Source organism: Triticum aestivum, chromosome 3B (genome assembly GCF_018294505.1).
Source record: "Triticum aestivum cultivar Chinese Spring chromosome 3B, IWGSC CS RefSeq v2.1, whole genome shotgun sequence".
NCBI lineage: Eukaryota > Viridiplantae > Streptophyta > Magnoliopsida > Poales > Poaceae > Triticum > Triticum aestivum.
In genome coordinates, this window is record NC_057801.1 from 755,462,553 (window position 1) to 755,482,430 (window position 19,878).

Below are 19,878 nucleotides of genomic sequence, written 5' to 3' on the forward strand. Positions count from 1 at the left end.
CGCGAGGAGCGCGCGTTGTTCTTCGTATCGACGACCATGGCACTTGGCGATCGATTGACAACCCTGTTTTGGGATAACCGATGGCTCAACGGTCAGTCCGTGCGTGAATTCGCACCGGCACTCTACCAGTGCATGCCCAAACGGCGAAGCAAATCAAGAACGGTGGACGCGGGCCTTGCGGGCAACGCTTGGGCTCGTGACATACAAGGAGTGCTCGGGATTCATGAGATTGTCCAATACCTGATGCTTTGGCAAGCCGTGCATCACATCAACCTATCACACATGCCTGACCGAATGCTATGGAGATGGACGGCTAGTGGCACCTACACGGCACAGTCCTGCTACGCTGCAACCTTCCACGGGTCAACGAAATGCCTCTCGTGGAAGCTTACCTGGAAGAGCTGGGCACCGCGCCACGTGGAAGCTTACCTGGAAGAGCTGGGCACCGCGCCACGTATGTTTCTTTCACTGGTTGGCCAGCCAGGACCAGTGTTGGACAGCGGAAAGACTCGCCCATCGTCGCCTACAGCACCACCCACGATGCTCCTTTGCGATCAGGCGCCCCAGAGTCAATGCGGCACCTGCTCCTAGAATGCCCGTTTGCGCGGCAAACCTGACACAACGTCCTGGACTTGGCGAGGATACCTTCACAACCGCCGAACAACGAGCCCACCCTTACGGATTGGTGGCAGCGAACGAAAGGGCAGACCCCACATGCGCTACGGAAAGGCCTGCAATCCATCGCCATGCTCGTTCCTTGGATGATCTGGAAGCAGCGGAATGAGTGCATCTTCGAGAACGCGCGCCCCTCGGTTCACACACTCGTATATAGGATTAAGGCCGAAGCCAAATGTTGGGCACAAGCCGGCGCAATGGGCCTCAGGGTAGTTCTTCCCACTAACTGGGATGTTCACTGATAGGGTGCTGACCCATGTAACCCTCATCTCCTAGGAGGATTGTATCTAAACATCTTTTCAATGAAATGAAACGCAAAGGTCCTTTGCGTTTTCTCGAAAGAACAGTTAGTATGTATGTGATGATCAACCACACAAGCACAAGCATGCAGAACTACAACCACAACAAGTAGTATGTATGCTACCATCCATGTGTTCTTTTTTGTACTGCTATGTGAAGTGAAGTGTTAGCTTCAGAACTAGAGATCCGTGCTCTTCAAATTAAATAACAATAAGAAACAAATGAAGCTTCAGAGTGCATGCATTTGATATATCTTTTGTGGCAACAAACTCATTTCTGCATCATAGAACATGCTTGACTACTACTTGTTTATCATCGGCATGATTTCCTGTTGTCATCAAGAAGAGTTTGTTGGAAATGATAGCAAATTATATTTTTTTCCAATGTGGCAATGGTTTATAGGTCTCATTTGCTTCAGAGAAATTGGCAATGATTTATCTACTTTCTGTAGAAGTTTGTTAAACTGTTGTACAATCTGAAGGGCCATGAGGAGCCTCTTCTCACTTATTTTGTCAGCATTTTTGTCTTGTCTTGTCTTGTGTTATGATTGATGTAAGATGATTTGAAATCACTTGTGTACCGAGGAATATTGCAAGGTGTCTACTTGTGGTAGTAGTAGGGTACCCTTGCGTGTGATTTTCGGTGTGTAATGGGTTAGTTGCAAATGATGTTGTGGATAGGTAAGAGAAAAAAGAGAAGTAGGAGTTAAGGAGGGATGCAGGTTTGTTTCTTAGTCACTAAAAGATTATAGAGGTCACCTTTTAGTTATGCTACCAGGGTGTATCCGTAATTGACATTTACTTCCCTGGTGCCATGCTACATATATCCGAATCTAGCTATCGCACATATACTGTCACCCTTAATACGTTTCAACGAAGCTAGTGATATTTCTATGGGTTCACTATTAGTTGCGAAATTACACATCGTATTGTCGATGGTTGTTGTCATTTGCTAGACGTATACTGAAGTATCAGAATATGACAGACCACTCTATGGAATACTTACTTTTGTTAAATCTTGTGCTGGTTCCAGAAGTTAATCTTCGTGAACATAATAGCAATTTGTAGTCTTACAGTTTGCTCAACTATCAGTGCAGAATTGCAATTTTGACCTATAAAAGTACTCCCTCCGTTCCTAAATATTTGTCTTTCTAGGCATTTCAAATGGACTACCACATACGGATATATGTAGACATATTTTAGAGTGCAGATTCACTCATTTTGCTCCGTATGTAGTCACTTGTTGAAATCTCTAGCAAGACAAATATTTAGGTACGGAGGGAGTATAAAACATCATGTATAAGAGGAATCAGAGATGAAAGATTCTTAACCTTGTTATCTGTTATAGGGTTGACCACTATGTTTTCTTGCACAAAATTAGACAGAAACCCATCAAGCCTGGAATTTTAGCTTCCCATTTTCTAAATATAATCATGGTGTAGTTCTGTACAGCCTACTTCTCAACTGTGAAGCTCAAGCTATGTATGAGATTGCTAATGCTTGTCTTTTCCCCTCGAATGTTTCCTGGTGGATCGTATGTTCTTTTTCTCAAACGCAAGTGGTAGTTTTTTACGCCGTTGCTCTTGGGCTTATTCATGATTTATGATCTAGATATATCACAGTATTTTTTTTCCTTTTATATGATAGTGCTAGTCCAAGCTATCGGTGGCTAGTTTATGTTTGTGTGGAATTTCTCCATCTGTAACCAGAGTTTTGGTTTGTCAGAATACAAACTATAAAATGGAAATACGTGTGACTGGGATATGAATACAAAGGCATTTAATCTTTATTGCTGTAGACTTTGGAAATAAATACTGCATTGCTTGACCAAATTCACCACTTTAATTTATTAAGTGCACTAAACATTTAACTATTGTTGGACTAGCCACTTGTCTTGTTAGCTCATCTTATATTTTGATGCTTAAAGTGGCTAACTGAATTTATTCTGATGCTCAATAACCTCCATCTGGATACTTCCTCTGTTTCTCTGAAACAGGAATGCCACATGAAGGGATACGAGGAAGCTTTTGGATGACTTGTGACTAAGGCGCCATCAACGTAGAGCACAGGGCTGCACATTTCGTTAGTAGTAGTAGTAGTATAGTGGATCAATTAGGCATCAGTAGTGTCACTCTGTTAGCGACCAATTAATTCCCCCTGCTTCAGCCTGCCGTTGTATGTTGAACAGCAGATTTTGTACTGCTTCAGCTGTTAGTAATGGTATTTCTGGAGAAGTGTCTTATTGTTCAGCATTGCAGATTCGGTTTCAGTTAGAGATGCGCAGCCATCTCTGCCGTAACAGTGAAACAAAGTTTGGTTGAATCGAGAGTCTCTACTTCTACATGACCTGGTGCTGGTTGACTAGTTAAATATAAGGCTTTGCTACTTTGTTGTCTGTATTTGCACAGGCTCAGGTAGATGGAAGAACACATAGCAGAAATCTCTGGTAGATTCATCAGATCACATTACACAATTGTGCTGAAGTCTCGAATTAGAAAGAGACGTCGTCTCTCCCCTGTAGCCTGCGTGGGCCGGAACACCGACCCTAGGCCCATGGCCCGTGTAATCCGCGAACGGGCTGGCACTACTCGCTGCTGGCGGCGGCCGCTCGCTGGTGCTCATCCCCACAGCTGATCGTTGATGGTCCTCGTCGTCGTGCCGACGCCGCTGTAGAGCTTGTCGGGCATCAGCCTGCCATTGTTGAACTGACTATTGCGACACATCCCGCGGGCCATAGGATCTCATCAGCCTGAACAGGCCGTAGGATCGTGGATGCAAGGCCATGTGCGTATCTCACGGCTGCCCGCTCATCGTCATCGGCGCAACCATTGATGCTATAGAACAGGAGAAGCGTTGTCCTCAACGATCGACATTGATGCTATGTACGATGACAGGAGACTGAATTATGAAGTGGTGAAGAAGGTGGTGGCCAATCCGTGAAAAGATAGAGCAAATATTTCGAAACCTCATGGACCCCAAGAACTACGAAGAAGACAAAGGGGTTGCCTTATTAGCGACGGGCAGCAAATAGCCTGTCGATTTTAAGAGCTCTCGTGACTTTGGCAACATAGAGGAGTAAATTGCAAAAGACCACCACATATTAGGCTAGGTGGATATCAAAGGAACATGCCCGAAAAAAAAAAGATATCAAAGTAACAATCATCTTTGACGAAAAAAACCCACGACGATTGGGGCACGGGTCGAACACATAACATGGTGTTTAGCATTTTAATAGAGAATTTGACCACTCGGGCCTACATACCAGGGTGACATTGCATACCTAGGTGGACAGTATGCTTAGGGTGGACAAGGGCCCCACCTGTCAGCCCCAAATATTATTTCCCTCTCTTCTTCCTCATCATCTCCTCTCTCCACAATGCTCTATACCAGCCAAAGAATGAGTTGTCGGCTGGTTGACGTCCCGGTCCGACCTATGCTAGCACCGACACCAGTGGCCACAATCCTCTAGAGATGCGCATGGCCCTTGAGCCAACGGACGGCGAGGGTCTCACGAGATGCAGTGGTAAAAAAAATTAGAGAAAGAAAGGCAAATTAATGGGAGTTTTGTAGCGATATAATTTTTCTAGGGCACTTTGAGCTATATATATAATTTCTTTTAGGGGAAACACACAGACCTTATTGCTCTATAGAAAGATGTAAAGGAATTACATTAGGGTCATGTGGATTTATAAACCAAACATGACGCATTGCGATAACGGCAGAGTTCAAAATTATAGAAGTGCCCTTCATGAACAAAGAGACAAGAATCAAAAGCTAGAGCCCTCTATTTAATCTCCTGGATGATGGTCGCATTGTTCCCTGCAGAAAACCTTGGTCAGATCAGTAATCACCATCTTGCAATCTGAGGCGAGCTTCACCTTGGAAAGTTTCAGGTCTGCAACATGCAATTAACCTTCTCGGCATGCCAGTGTCTCAAGTATTTCAGGATCATTTAGACCTTCGATCATCACTCCTGAGGAACCCATATAATCACTAGCCCACTCCGAGCAACCGCGCTAAAGGATCCTCTCATACCATCTCTAGATACAACTTCGTCCACATTGATCTTGAAAGATCCTGGCTCAGGGGGGATCCATCTAGGGGCGGCAGTAGTAGCAATTGGGTGTACCTAAGCCTAAGCTTTAGGTGTCTTTTTGTATCATCTGTGATTCCTCAATGAACCTTTTTGATGAACAAGTGCCTCCCTAGAGGGCGCTTTGGTGTTCTCCTTCATGTAGGAGCTTCCTTCGTGTAGACCAGATAGCCCAAAGGGTAACAACAAGTTGTGTGAGCGGTGCACGCTATAATGATTCAAACATGGAGAACAACCAGTTTCTTCCTATTGGATCGGCCATTGCCAGAATATGATGCAACAAGTCGTCTTCGGCTAGCGACCAAACACAGCCGGCATACGTGCACTGAATGAGAGAATGCAGCCAAGAGTCTTACGCCCCGCAAATTTGACAAGTGTTGACTGGCTGTTGGAATTGACTGCTATTCCAAATGCCAGAGGAAGACCTTCAACTTTGATGGTATGTTCCCCCGCCAAAGTTTAGTCCATGATTTTTTTTCTCTAACTGGATCAGACGAGCCCCCGTGCCCTTTGAGCCATGCTGCCCTCTGCATTTTTGTCGTAACAAGCATACGATAAGCTGATTTGACGGAGAAAACACCTCTATTTTCATGGCCCCATGCCCAGAAGTCCTCTTGATGTACAATACTCAAAGGTATATTCGGGATTGTTTCTGCTTCAATTGGCAGGAAAGTTTGAGGAATCTTGCTTTTATTCCATGATGATGTTGTTTCATCCATAAGCTCGGAAACAAAGTGTTGCCTTTCGTGTGCAAGACACGCATATGGGCGCATAGAAAAATCCCTTGGAAGCCAAATTTGTTCCCATATATCAATAGTTTTCCAGTCACCTACCCTTCTGATTAGGCCTTGTGACAATACACATGTACCCTTGATAATGGAACGCCACATCTGGGATGGGTTACTGGGAAGTTGTGCATGCAAAATATCTATAGTTGGGTAGTACCTTGAAAATCGTGGAACTCAAAGAGTCCAGGTGTTGTAGAAACCACCAAGCCCTGTCTTGCAAGGAGAGAGAGAGAGAGAGAGAGAGAGAGAGAGAGAGAGAGAGAGAGATTAAAAAGTTGTATATATCTAATTCCAAGATCCCAAAGGAGTTTAGGTTTGGTCATCATGTCCCAAGATACCCATGAAGTTTTCCTTTCAGCATTTTGTTGCGCCAACATAATCTCCATATAAGAGAATTGATGTCAAGGCATAGTCCCCTAGGAAGTTTAAATCAACCCATGGAATATACTAGGATGGCCTGATCCATAAATTTGATAAGGACTCCTTTACCTCAAGCTGACAAGATTTTGTCCATCCATCCACAAACTTTATCCCAAACCCTCTCTTTTAGAAACTTGACAACACCATTTTTTTATGTTCCCACATCAGAGGGCATACCTTGCTCTTTCTCTGACAAAGTTTCATTTGCTACATTGAGAATACCTTTAACCTCATATTCCAAAATTGGTGGGCATCCTTTACTAAAGAAAATAGACCATTTCGAATGATTTACCCTATGTCTAGTGGCCCAGTCGTAAGTATCCAACAAAGAAGATACCTACCTCGCCCGTTCTGCTCTTAGAGGGCCATTTCTCTGGGATCCTTTCCCTTTGGAAGGGGGAATTCGAAGCCATTGACATCACCAATGATTCGTTCATCATGTGTATGATCATGAAGACCATCATCATCAACAACACCATCATCACCGTCATCCACATCTCCAACCTTAGTTTTCAATCTATGAACTATTACCTTAGATCCTTTGCTGAAAGCACCTTTTGGTGTTAATTGCTATATATAGTTGATGCTTAGAAGTTTTATTAGTGAAAGATTTATATGTTCAGATTGTTAATCATGGCAAAGTGAATTGGAGAGAGTTGCGGTAGTGATTCGCCATGGACAACGGAGTGGGGGCGAGCATTGCAACATTTTAAAATCAAGTTGCTCGATGAGCAAGAAGGGAGAGGAGGAGCTCATGTGGGTGCTCCATTGATATGGAGAAAAAGCATCCAACAAGGCACGTGTAAAGAGGGAAAGGAAGAATAAACAAGTCAGCATGCATGCGTGGCGATATTTTTGCCAACTCAGCCCCTAATGCATAGGTCTCACTAGTTAGATTCATTGTTAATAAACCAAGTAAAACGCCAAATCAGGGCTATGTCTTACAGACCTGACCTAATGTATATTTTTCGAGATTTTCACCAAAGATATGGTTCCTTGATACCCTAGCCCTAATTTGGCATTTTCTCTAAAAGTGAGTTAAACAATTGCAAGATAAAAAAGTTCGAAGTTGTAGTATATTCATGCCTGCTCACATCCATAACACATATGTATGTAGTATTATTGAAAGCTAATAAAAAGTTGGTGGATTTCTTGTTGGGAAATGTAGTAGAAAACAAAAAATTCTTCTACGATCAAACCAGGAACACTATGAAGATGCTTTAGCGGTTTAGACTGGATCATTACCAACTTCGAGTTGCAGCTGAAAAAGAGTTGTTGTAGATCGTACTTGAAGTCCCTCGAACCATTCATGAACGATCCCTCGAACAAAAGACCGAAAGCACGGCCTCTCTACAGATTGCAAGCGTATAGGCTTCACCATCTGACAACGCTTTTCCATCCAGAGCTAATCGTCGGCAGAAAAATTGTAGGGAGAAGAATAGAACCGCACAGGACTTCTCTATTATGAGGATTAGAGAGAACTAGAACTAGCTCTAGTCTAGATCAAACTAGACGAGAACTAGAACAAGAGAGAACTAGAGGAGGCTTCGAAACTTATATTCTAGGGGCTGCCCCTTCCCCTCTATTTATATGTTGAGTCATGGGGTCGGAACTTGAGGAGGGGGCCTCCCCAAAGTTGGTTTGGATCGCAAGGAAGAGTCCTCCTTGGATTCCAGCATGAAACGCCAATGTTCATGGCATTTCCGGAAATGCCACGGACCTCCGTGTCTGGCCCAGGACCGAACTTCAAGGACCCTGTCGTCTGGCCCCTGTCCTTTGCAAAACCCCTTTTCATTGTAGTTATATCATAGAATATAACCTCTTAATTATAAACATAGAAATATAATAATACAATATTATTGTCTCTAGGGCATATTTCCAATATTCCTTACCTTGCATCGCTCGGTTTTGTTCTGGCATGCTAGTCCCGTGGGGCCTTAGCACGACGACTTTCCGACTGTCTACTAGAACAAGTTCAGCCTCCTGCAAGGGAGGGGCGTTGATGGCGGCGCGCCTTCAGCTCGCTTCAGTGCTTGTAGTCGTTGCTAGGTGGTCTATGGATCTGGTTGCAATTCTTATTATTTTTGGTGTTCGTTGTACTGCCATGATTGAAGATGAATAGATTAGAAGTTTTCTCAAAAAAATCCAAATTAGATTCTTTTTCTTCCTGCAAAAAATAAAAATATAGATTACTTAAAAATACAATACAATAACATATGCTCACATAGACGGACATACAATCACCCATATAAACGCACGTACACACACCCGTGGCCCTATGATCACGTCCGAGATACTGAACCGACACAACATATTAAGATTGACAAAGTCCCACTGTTGTCTCATAATTGACAGGAATGTCTCCTCCAATTGAACGAACATAGCCGGAATGCCTGAAATAAACCCGAACACTAGTGCCAAGTCTTGAACTTGAAAAACTCGAAAAGGACCCCGAAAATGCGATCTCAAGGACCCCGAAAAACTTGAAAACACTGCACGTCCATATTTAGGATGTATAGGTCGATTTTAAAGGCCATCTGAGCCACGCTCAGTTCGCAACAGAAAAATGGAAGTAAAAAAGTAGCAGATACAAAAGAAAGACATACACACAAAGCACCCCAAAAAACTAATACAAATTACACTTGTTGAACAACTGAAAAACAGAAGGCAAATGAATTGTAAATATATTTTTGAGTTTTTTTAGACAAAATATTTTTTATATAATTTTTTAGTGGTTTTTTTAGGGAACTAAAATCTTTATTGATCAGCTAGTTCGGGGGAATGATTACAGAGTCATGCGGCATAAGTAGCCACATATGTCTACCAGTATCTAAGTACAAAGAATATTTCTCTAAACTATCAGCTTCATAATTCCTTGATCTACTTTCATGAATGAAATTGCACTCCTCAAAATCTCGTGCACGAATTCTGATCTCCCTTATAATAGCCTGATGTGCACCTGCAGTGTTTGCCTTTACATCATTAATTACCTGAAGACAATCCGATGAGACCAAAATCTTTTTAATCATTAAATCATCAGCGATGGCCAACGCTTCCCGCACTGCTAAGGCCTCCAAAATCGTCGGGTCTGAAATTCCTGCCCAGGTGATTGAAGAAGACCCTAAATATTTTTCATATTCATTCCGACAAACAGCCGCATCTACGTTTTTTTTTTTGAGTGGTAAAATGAATTGGAGATGTGTGTATCCATTGCTTGATTGATACTTGGATGGGCCTTGATTGTCACATATGGACTTGGATGGGCCTTGATTTGCTCTTCACTCCATCCCTCAGGGAGAGGCATCCGCTCTTCACTATTCATCGATCCCTAAAAAAAAATCGATCCCCTTTCTTCCCAAACCGCCGCCGCCGCCGCCGGGCAGGATGCAAGGCGAGGCGCGGCTACCGCCGGCGTGTGTATCCAAGGTGCTCGACGACGAAGACCTCCTGTCGGAGATCATCGTCCGCGTCGGCTTCCCCACCAGCCTCGTCCGTGCCGCCGCCGTCTGCAGGCGCTGGCTCAGCCACGCCTCCGACGGCGCCTTCCTCCGCCGTTTCCGCGAGCTCCACCCGCCCAGACTCCTCGGCTTCTACATCGCAGAAAGGGACTATCCGGCCTCCGAACGCTTCTTCCCCATGCTGCACCTGCCCCCGGAGCTCGCCGCCGTCGTCCGCCGCGCAAGCTTCAGGCCGGACGCCTACGACGGCGCGCATGCCCATGTGGTGGGCTGCTCCAACGGCAGCGTCCTCACCCACCGCGCAAGCTTCTGCCTGGACACCTTCAAGCTTGTATTTGCAAGGCACAGGCCGCTGTGCTATGAGAGAGGTATGCGTATGACCATCCTCCCAGGATTAAAACTCAGAACCTCACCAGGCAGTATCTACAATTGGACACAACTCTTCTCCAAACAAGAAGAGGATGGGTGGTCCTACTTTTATCTCACCGTGAAGGATATCATGGATGCACCTGGGGTGCTTCTGTATGTGTATATGTTGCAAAATGGTGATGATGTCTGGCGCCTGCATCTCACCTTGGCCTCAGACCTGCATGCATGGAAAAGTCCCAAAGGCGTGCTCTTTGACAACAAAATCTATCTGGCGGCCGACGATGCAATTCTTATCCTGGATTTGACAGCCTCAATCTTATCGACAATTCAGCTCCCACAAGGGGTGAGTTTTGACCTGAGTGGAACCACCATGTTGTCGCGGGCCGATGACGGTTCTGTTTTATATCTCATCCATATCAAGGAGCTTCAACTTCAAATCTGGCTCCATAACGGGGGCAACTGGTTGCTGGTGGACACTGTTTGCTTGAGTGAAATGTGTGCTAATTTTCTCGAGGATGAACCTACTGCTGACATCCGGATAAACCATGTGGGGGACTATAATGAGTTTGTATTCTTGGAGATGGGTCGATGTGTGCTCTACTTGGATGTCAAGAACAGGACGCTGCGTAAAGTATACAAGATGACAGCAGATGAGTATTATTTGGGTGATATCTATCCTTTTATGATGAGCTGGCCTCCCATTTTCCCTACTCTCAGTCCTGCAAGGTTTGCCTTTTGCCCTTTTGGTGATCTGTATGGTCTACTTGTAGAGTTTACATAATTTTGCAATGTGCATCATGCATCTCACTGTTTAGTATAGCTGTGGAGTGGTGTTACATGTGATTGATTCTTTAGATCAAACAATACTAGTCAAGCCACATTATAGTATTATTGTCGTAAGGTAATTTGAAATCACTTCTGTATTGTTTCCTTAGGCCTTTTTAACAATACTAGTTAAGCGACAATTAGTGAATGCTTGACGTAAGATGATATGAAACCACCTTTGTATTGATTTACTGGGACATTTAACAATACTAGAGGAGGCATTAGTGAATGATTGATGTAAGATGATTTGGAATCACTTGTGTACCGACGGATATTGCAAGGTGTCTACTTGTGGTCATAGTGGGGTACCCTTGCGTGTGGTTGTCGGTGCGTAATGGGTTCGTTGGAAATGATGGATAGGTAAGAGAAAAAAGAGAACTAACAGTTATGGATGGATGCAGATCTGTTTCTTAGTCCCTATAAGATTACAGAAATCTCCCTTTAGATATGCTACCAGGGTGGATCCCAGTTGACTTTTATCTACCTGATGCTACTCAGATGGCTACATATATCCCCTATCGCACATATACTCTCACCATTAATAGGTTTCAGCGAAGCTAGTGATATTTCTATGGGCTCAATATTAGTTGCAAAATTACACATAATAGTGTCGATGGTTGTTGTCGTTTGCTAGATGTATACTGAAGCATCAGACTATGGCAGACCACTCTATCGAATAATTACTTTTGTTATAAACCCTGTGCAGGTTCCAGAAGTCAATCTTCATGAACTTGGTCTTCCCTTTATAGTATCATAATAGCAATTTGTGGTTGTGCTCAAAAGTTACTTGTTGTATCACAGATTACTGAACTATGTGGTGCTGAAAGTTATCTTGTTTGTTGTTTTTTGCATGGATTCTCATTCTGTTATATCACAATTTCCCGAACTAGCAGTGCAAAATTGCAAATTAGACCTAACAAAATATGAGACATCATGTAGTATAAGAGGATTAAGAGCTGAAAGATGCCTAACCTTTTTAATCTGTTATCATGTTGACCTCTACGTTTTCTTGCACAGAAATAGTCAGAAACCCATCAATCCTGGAATCTCCTATTTCTTAAATACAATCATTGTGTAATTCTTTACAGCCTCTTCTCAAATTTGAACCTCAAGCTATGTGTGAGATTGCTAATGCTTGTTTTTTTTCCCCGGTCGTATGTTCTTTTTCTCGAACGCAAGTGGTAGATTTTCTACACTAGTGCTCTTGGGCTTGTTCATGGTTTGTGATTCAGACATGTTGCACTGAAAATTTTCCTTCCATATGGCATCGCAAGTCCAAGCAAACAGTGGCTACTTTATGCTTGCGTGGCATTCCTCCTTCTATATCAAAGTTTTGTTTTGTTGGAATATACGAGAGGGGCGTTTTGGTGGACGAGCGACATGGAGCTCGGAATCTCAGCCGGCTGTTCGCCCTTTGGGATGTGTGCATCGTGGATTTTCTGTTGTATACTCGCGCTAGTCAGCAGAAAATACAGTGCCATGGGGTAGTGTTAGCTGTCTACATGGGCTGCCGGTGGGTTGTATGATTGCACGAACATTATGTGCTGCCTGGGCGCATTTAAGCTGGTACGAACGGCTCGCTTACATTTCGTTTCTGTTTGCTGTGTTGCACATCTGCTTGGCTGGCACACTAGTTGCCTAGTCAGCGCCTAGCTGCTACGCTAACTAGTTTCTGTTTCACTTACAACTAGGGATGCAGATGCGGGTCCCGCTAGTCCCGCATAACATGGTAAGTTAGTTCAAAATAAACTGACAGCTCTAAACTCTCGTAATGAAGGGATGATGCGGGACGGGTCGGGCACCGCTCTGCACCCCTACTTACAACCTGATTCACCGCCTGCGTGCCCTTTACGCCCCGTCATTCACCATACTTGTTTCTGTTTTTTCAGTTGGCGCTGTTTCTATTTCTGGTAGCACACCACACGTGTATGTGTGCACGATTCAAAAAGGAAAAAATGTGCGTGAAAAAATTTCTTTCCCACACAAAATTTCTGAAGATAATTAGTATTATAGATATAAAGTGAAAAGACGGTCATGTATGGCAAGAATAAAAGTATTCACGTATTTATAGCAAATCATGCAATTTTGAAAATTTGGTCACATATTACTAAAATACACTATGAACACTTCTAAAAATACATGCTAAACAATTGCTAGTTACACGGTGTAAATTGTTCTAAATATGCAGTTATTCAATTTTTAAGAATAGTATGAATATTTTTCAAATATATGTTGAACACTTTGTAAATGTACGCGACACAAAATTATAAAATAAATTTTTTAGGCAAAAATTATAAATACATGACTAACATTTTTTTTGTTCACCATACATTTACTGATTTACATGCACGGTTCATGGTAGTCGCTTGAACCAGCCATATGTTTTGTTTACCGTACATGTAAATTTTACATGTACGGTCTAGGTGGGTTAATCCGGAGTAGTTCTCTAAATCATGTGACTGGCCCAATTGTGGGTGGACTACCATGTAATATATGCTCCTATCCAAAGTGGCTGGGTTTCTGTACCCTTTTCTCCCTCCTTTAATATATGATACGCACTCTTGTGCGTGTTCGAGAAAATTAATTTTACATGTATGTTTCTAATTTGAATATGAAAACTTGTCATATAATATAGTCATGTGACGAGTCCTACCTGGATTTCATTTTTCTTTTTGTAATTTACTTGTTCATTAGAGGACGATGATTTTAGCTGGGAGGTGGGCGCCATCGACAACACCAAATCTCAAGATGCACTGAGATATTTTCTGATGCATGGAACATATGTGGTCCGCCCGGTGCAAATGATGCTACTAGTCAACATGGAATTCTCAATTTTACACACGGATACTGGCAGAACAACGAATTGCGAATAACGTTTGTTAGTCTTGCATGAGTATAAAAAAAATATCCGCTCACGAGAAAAACTATATTTTGCGTGCTTTGCTGATTATTTTCGTATGTTCTACGCGGATCATCATGATCAGTTCAAAAATCGGAAAAGTTTGTTTTTTTAGTCCATCTACCTGAACAAATTTGAAAGGAAAAAATCCGCAAGAAAAAAAAGAAATATCAAAGGAAGTGCCGAATCAACTCAGATAAGTAATTATGCACCACGAGCTCGTCACGCTAGGTTCAATTTGTGGGGTGAGATGTAGAGCATTTTTTTATGTGTGATGTGCTTGCACACCAAAGGCCCATCGCCGCACTGGTTGGTACGTGACGCATAGGCCGTGCATGTACAGCAACGAGGACTCGGGACGGGCTTGCGCGTAGACTTGCAAAAGTGCGGCGCACTGCACACTGTAGTAGAATACGGCATAAAATAAATTGCTGACAACCTGAATACATGCAATAAATATGGTCTATGGCCTGATCACGAAGCATGTTGGCGGCCCAGATACCGAGCCCCATGCAGCTCGAGCGCCATTAGGCATTTTCGGGAATATACAGACTATAAAACGGAAATATGTCCGATCAGGATATGAAGGCATTGAACCTTTACTGCTGTAGCTTTTTGAAATAAAAATTATATTGCTTGACCAAATTCATCGCTATGATTTTCTGAGCGCACTAAAAATTAGACTATAGTCAGACTAGCCACTTTACTTGTTAGCCCATCTGATATTTTGATGCTTAAGCTGGCAAAACGAATATATCATGATGCCTAATTCCCTGTATCTGGATCCTTGCTCTGTTTTATCTGAAACAGGAATGCCACTTGAAGAACAAGGATACGGGGAAAGCTTTTGGATGACTTGCGACTAGGGTGCCACCAACCAAGTGCACAGGGCTGCTGCATTTCCTCAGTAACAGTTCTAACTGTGTTCATTTTAACTTGTAGCGGATTAATTAGGTTACCATTTCACACTCTTGTCTTGTGGCATCAGTAGTGCTAGGGTGTATGCAAGTAACTCTCTCGCCTGGTCTGTTTGTGTTGTTGTCTTGTAGGATTTGGAGAGGTGTCCTGCTTTGTATGTTGAGTAGCCATACTATCTGATCTAGTACTTGTATTGCAGTCTTGGCAGTCTTGTCCACTGCTTGCATTTGAACTAGTGTCTTATTGTTGGCCATTTCAGAATCGATTTCAGTTAGAGATGTGTGTGTATCTAGCTCTGATGTAACAGTAAAAGAAAGCTCCATTGAAGCCACAATCTAGTACTCCCTCCGTCCCAAAATAAATGACTCAAAAGTGAGTCAACTTTGTACTAATTTTAGTACAAAGTTTAGTGATTTTTGAGTCACTTATTTTGGGACGGAGGGAGTACAAAGTTGTACTAAAGTTGGGACTTAGTTAGGGACAGAAGGAGTATAAGACTTTTTAGAGATTTCAACATGACTACATACACAGCAAAATGAGTGCTCTAAAATACATCTATATACATCTGTATATAGTCGGTATTAAAATCTCTAAAAAATGCTTATATTTAGAAACGGAGGAGTACATGGCTCATGTGCTCGCTCAGAAGTACTCTAATTTGTTGTACTTGTAGAGGGATGAACCCGCAGCAGCAGCCAGTAGGCTCAGGTGAATGCATCAGGTAACAGTGGCAATTGTGCAGAAGTCTTCCAATGCAAATACTAGAGAGACGTGCCCTGTAGTATAAGCCAGAAGACCTAAGCCCACGAGCCTGTGTGATCCGTGAACGGGTTGACACTATTCACACGACCAAAAGTACTACCTCCCATGGTATTTTGTGTCAAAATTTGACCACATATTTGAATAACAAAATATTAATGCATGTCATAAAAAATATTATCAAAATATTGAGAACAAAATATTAATGCACGGCCGAAATATTAATGTAGTTTTCAGTAGTATTATTATTGCTACATATAATTTATATTTTATAAGTTAAAATTTTCAAAATATGGTTCAGAATACGAGGGGGGCCAATAAACCAGTTAAAGGTATTAGTTCTATGTGCTTGACGACCGTATAGTCCACCACCCGCAGTCATCGTCGGCCCGACGATCATCCGTGAACTGACCATTGATGTCGTGCCAACACCGCGTATTGGTCGGGCATCAGTCCACCATTGTCAAACCCAATTAGTTGTGACACATCCCGTGACATCCCGTCGTATGGGTCACAACGACCCGAACGGGCTGGCGGTTGGGAACTGGTCTAGCCTAGCCATCGTGGATGCAAGGTCCGCGCAACCTGTACAACCACGAGGTGGGGAGCTCCTACTCGGCGCTTCAGGCACAAATAATTCACAAAAAAGGAAAAATGTGAATTCAAAAAAGTTCACTGATTTTGAAAAAACATGAACTTGAAAAAGAGTTCATCAATTTAAAAAAATTCATTGAACTTGAAAATATTTCATTGAATTTGAAAAAAAACATCAACAAAAAAAAGTTAGTCTACTTGAAAAGGTTGATCGAACTAGAAAAAAGTTCATCGAAATGGAAAATAGTTCATCGTGGATGCAAGGCCCACGCGACCTGTACAACCATGAGGTGCCTAGAACATCCACGATGAGTGCAGACCTCTAGGTCTAGATTTGGGCATAACCACCGCCAAAGAAGGAGATCGGGCGAGAGCTTCCCGCCAGCACACTCCTCGCCACCCACACGACCAAGGAACATAGCCACCGCCGTCATCATGATGCCCGCCAAAGAGCCAACCATCTAGACCGCCACCTGGGGCCGCTGCCCCGGCATCCAATGTCCCGATGCCAACCCACCCCAAACCTGCAGCCACCACACACATAAGGGACAAGGGGAAAGGGCATTCCTTCCTCGCCCTTGGGCAGCCCTAGGCATGTTTCCAGTCCCCGGACACAGGCAAATCAAAGACTCCTGCCCCATCCTACCCAAGTGGGCAAGGGTGAGCCCCCGGCAGGTAGGTGAGGGAATGGATCCATGACTCAGTGGAAGAAGATCCACCACCCTTGGTGGCGATGCGAACATGGGAGGTGCCCAGCCCTACAGTCTCGGTCCACGCAGCTCTGATTAGAGTTGGTGGCCTGACTCGGACTAACATCACCAGAGAGCGAGAGGAGAGAGGAGTGCATCGCCGAAAGGGGAGCCCCACCACCAAAGATCGGCCACACCAGTTGTACTCTCCATGGTGCTCTATTCCAGCCAAAGAATGAGTCATCGCTCGTTGATGTCCCGGTCCGACCTACGCTAACACCGACACTAATGGCAACGATCCTCCTGAGGTGCGCATGGCCCTTGAGCCAACAGATGGCGAGGATCCCAGGGGGGCGGTGGTTCTGTGTAGAATCGAGGAAGGAGAGGTGATCATGTCCATGAGATGACTGGCACAGTAAACTATCATAGAGGATGAGCGGAGCATGGTTAGCGACAACAACAAACGCGATGGTGGCGGATGTCGACACATACGACCCGACAAGGACCTAGGGATGCAATTCCTAAGTGGGATCGCTCTTGGGTGTTTAGGGGATGCTCTGGGAGGAGAGATTTGGATGGGGTTTCACCGGACATAACGAATTTTATAGAATGCGCACGACCATTATCGCTGGAGTTTAAACAATGGCAAGTTGGAAATTTTCTAAGTTGTAGTATAATGATTGCTCACATCCAAAAGAAAACACTTGTATGCAATATTACTGAAAGCTAAAACGTTGATAGATTTCTTACATTGCATCACTCAAATGTATTGTTCCAAATTAGATTTCCTTCTTTCCGGCAAAAAAAAAAAACCTTCTGAACTCACTGATCCAGGGCTAGTGTCTCCAAAGGATGTCGCCTGAGAAACATGACAAACAGTCGGCGTGAAATCTGCAAGGGCACTGATATGCGCCGTTCGGCCGGTCGACGTACGATACGTTTCATAATAGCCGCACGATTGCTTCTTCCCTAATTGTTTCGCTGGTAAAAAAAAAAGTCATGTCGTCTGTTCATCCTCACTGCCTCGTGATCTTCCATACGCCAGCCAGCTCGCTGGCCGCCCTCGTCCACGATGTTGCCGTCCTCGTCGCAACCGTCCGCCCTCGTCCCCGCCGGCCACCATCCTAGTCACCAGCCCCAACCACCACCGGTCGTCCTTGTTGATTTGCCCCGTGCAACAGCCGCACCCCATGGTTGAAGCTCTTGCTGAGACCGTTGTAGCTCCGGTTGCGATGACTAGAGCTCGTCGGCATGCTCGCCGCCGCTCATCCCCGGTGTGCAGCTTGCAACAAAAAATCAAGCGCCGGGGGAGATGCCCAGTGCTACAACCAACGACCAAAAAAATCTATAACTAGCGATAGGAAAAGCTTCAACCGGCTACGAGAAAAGCTTCAACCAGTATACGACTGGAGCTATGGATGACCAAGAAAAGTTACAACCGATGACAGAAAAAGCTTCATCTAGCGATGAAAAAAGCTTCATCCGACTATAAAAAAAGTTTCAACCATGGAAACGAAGCCATGGACGAAAAACGAAAAGGTTGCCACCTACAGTTATAAAAGTTACACCGGGGTGGCGGCGGACCGGCAGAAGCGTGCCTGCTCCGGTCCACCGGTGTGGCGGGGAGGTGCGGGGGGGGGGGGGGGGGGGGGTTAGGGTAGCGGTGGTGCTGCCCTGTGTGCTGGGCGGCCGTAGTCTCGACGGCGCCGTTGTGGAGGGAGGTGGGTTGCAGTGGTTTCTGCAGCCGGTGGTGGTTGGCAGCGACGTGCTGCCTTGTCTGCTTGGTCATGTGGCTGGGCGAGGACGGTTGACATGATGCCGGAGTCGGTTTGCTGGGCAGGCTGCGGTGAGGATGGATTTGGTGAGCTCCGGGCGAAAGCCTAGCCCGACCTCGGTCGTTGTCGGCGTCGACGGTGTCCTCGGACGTCGTTCCCTCCTTGGAGGCGTCGTCGTGGAGCCCCTTCACCACCATTGTCGCCTGGTCTCGGGCTCTCCGGGTGAAAACCCAAGTTTTGACCTTGGTCGGAACGGGTGTCGGCAGCATTCTTGTCGCTTCCCTCTTGGGGGCGACGCCTTGGAGGTCTGGTCCTCATCAGCTCGCGGTTGCTCGGGTGGCTTTGTGGATTCTTCGTCGGCCAGGCGTGTGCGCGGCCTCGGGGCCGGTGGGGAAGTCGGAGCGGCACCTCTGAAGAGCTTTGTCGTGGAGTGTTTGATATGGTCGCGTGGGCGGCAGCGTCATCAGCTCAGGTGGAGCGTGGCCTCGAGGCCGGCGGGGAAGTCGGAGCGGCGGCTCCGGAGAGCACCCCTGTGTTGTGGAATGTCGGTTCTGGTCGTGTGCACGGCAGAGTCGTCGACTCGTATGGAGTGCGGCCTCGGGGCCGACGTGTGTGAGTTTTTTGTGGTTTTAAGCCGGAGTGGCGGCTCCGGGTCGTGTGGTGGAGTGGCAACTCTGGTTGTTTGGGCAACAGGGGAGTCGGCTCGTTAGGTACGTAGCCTCGGGGCTGGTGTGTGTCGATGTATCGGTTTTCGGCCAATTTTCCTTATAAATTGGTCAATTCTATTCTTCTTAATGCAAAGGTAGAGCTCCTGCTGTTTTCTCAAAAAAAAAATTATAAAAGTTACAACCGCATTGAAAAAAGCTTCAAACTTCTTATCTCAGTTGCGACCCCCGCGATGACGATGACGCCGTTTTGCTGCAATCGTAGTAGATTTTTGCTATCACCGGCGATTGAATTTGCTACAACCGGTTCCAGCAAAAATTCGCCGTGGGGTGTAGTCTGCCATGGTTGGTTGCAGCTCCGGCGTGGCCGGATCCGACGAAGTAGGCAGAGCTCCGATGCATGCGGATCTGGACGAGGGCGGCCAGATCGGCTGATTCCCATGACGGCGGCGCCCCCTGGGAGGCCTCCGGCGCGGGCGACGGGTTGACCATGGCAACGGGGAGAAAGAAGAGAGAGATGACCGAGAGGAAGAAGAGAAAAGGCAGGAGGGAGAAGACACACGTGGACGGGCCCCCCATCCTACGTGTCGCTAGGCGAGTCGCTGGACGCGTTTGCTCGTGGACGCGACCGGTCGAAGTTTTGGCCAGTGCG

General features: G+C 45.1%; 1 protein-coding gene across 2 annotated transcripts; it reads left to right on the plus strand.

Annotated features, from left to right (window-relative positions):
* The first annotated feature begins 9,575 nt into the window (after window positions 1-9,575).
* LOC123072231 (uncharacterized) lies at window positions 9,576-15,063 on the plus strand. 2 transcript variants are annotated; one of them, XM_044495800.1, is made up of 2 exons: window positions 9,576-10,828; window positions 14,637-15,063. In XM_044495800.1, exons 1-2 carry the CDS (start codon window positions 9,660-9,662, stop codon window positions 14,647-14,649), a joined length of 1,182 nt encoding a protein of 393 aa, XP_044351735.1. In that variant the 5' UTR covers window positions 9,576-9,659; the 3' UTR covers window positions 14,650-15,063. The 2 variants fall into 2 exon arrangements, with proteins under 2 accessions (XP_044351735.1, XP_044351734.1); XM_044495799.1 differs by lacking the exon at window positions 14,637-15,063 and adding an exon at window positions 11,634-11,772.
* The last annotated feature ends 4,815 nt before the right edge of the window (window positions 15,064-19,878 follow it).

What these genes read in the sequence shown, in the direction of transcription:
- LOC123072231 (XM_044495799.1), top strand. Translation starts at nt 9,660, where the DNA reads ATGCAAGGCGAGGCGCGGCTACCGCCGGCGTGTGTATCCAAGGTGCTC. An exon ending in CCTACTCTCAGTCCTGCAAG is followed by an intron (nt 10,829 to 11,633) that starts GTTTGCCTTTTG and finishes AACCCTGTGCAG; the next exon opens with GTTCCAGAAGTCAATCTTCA.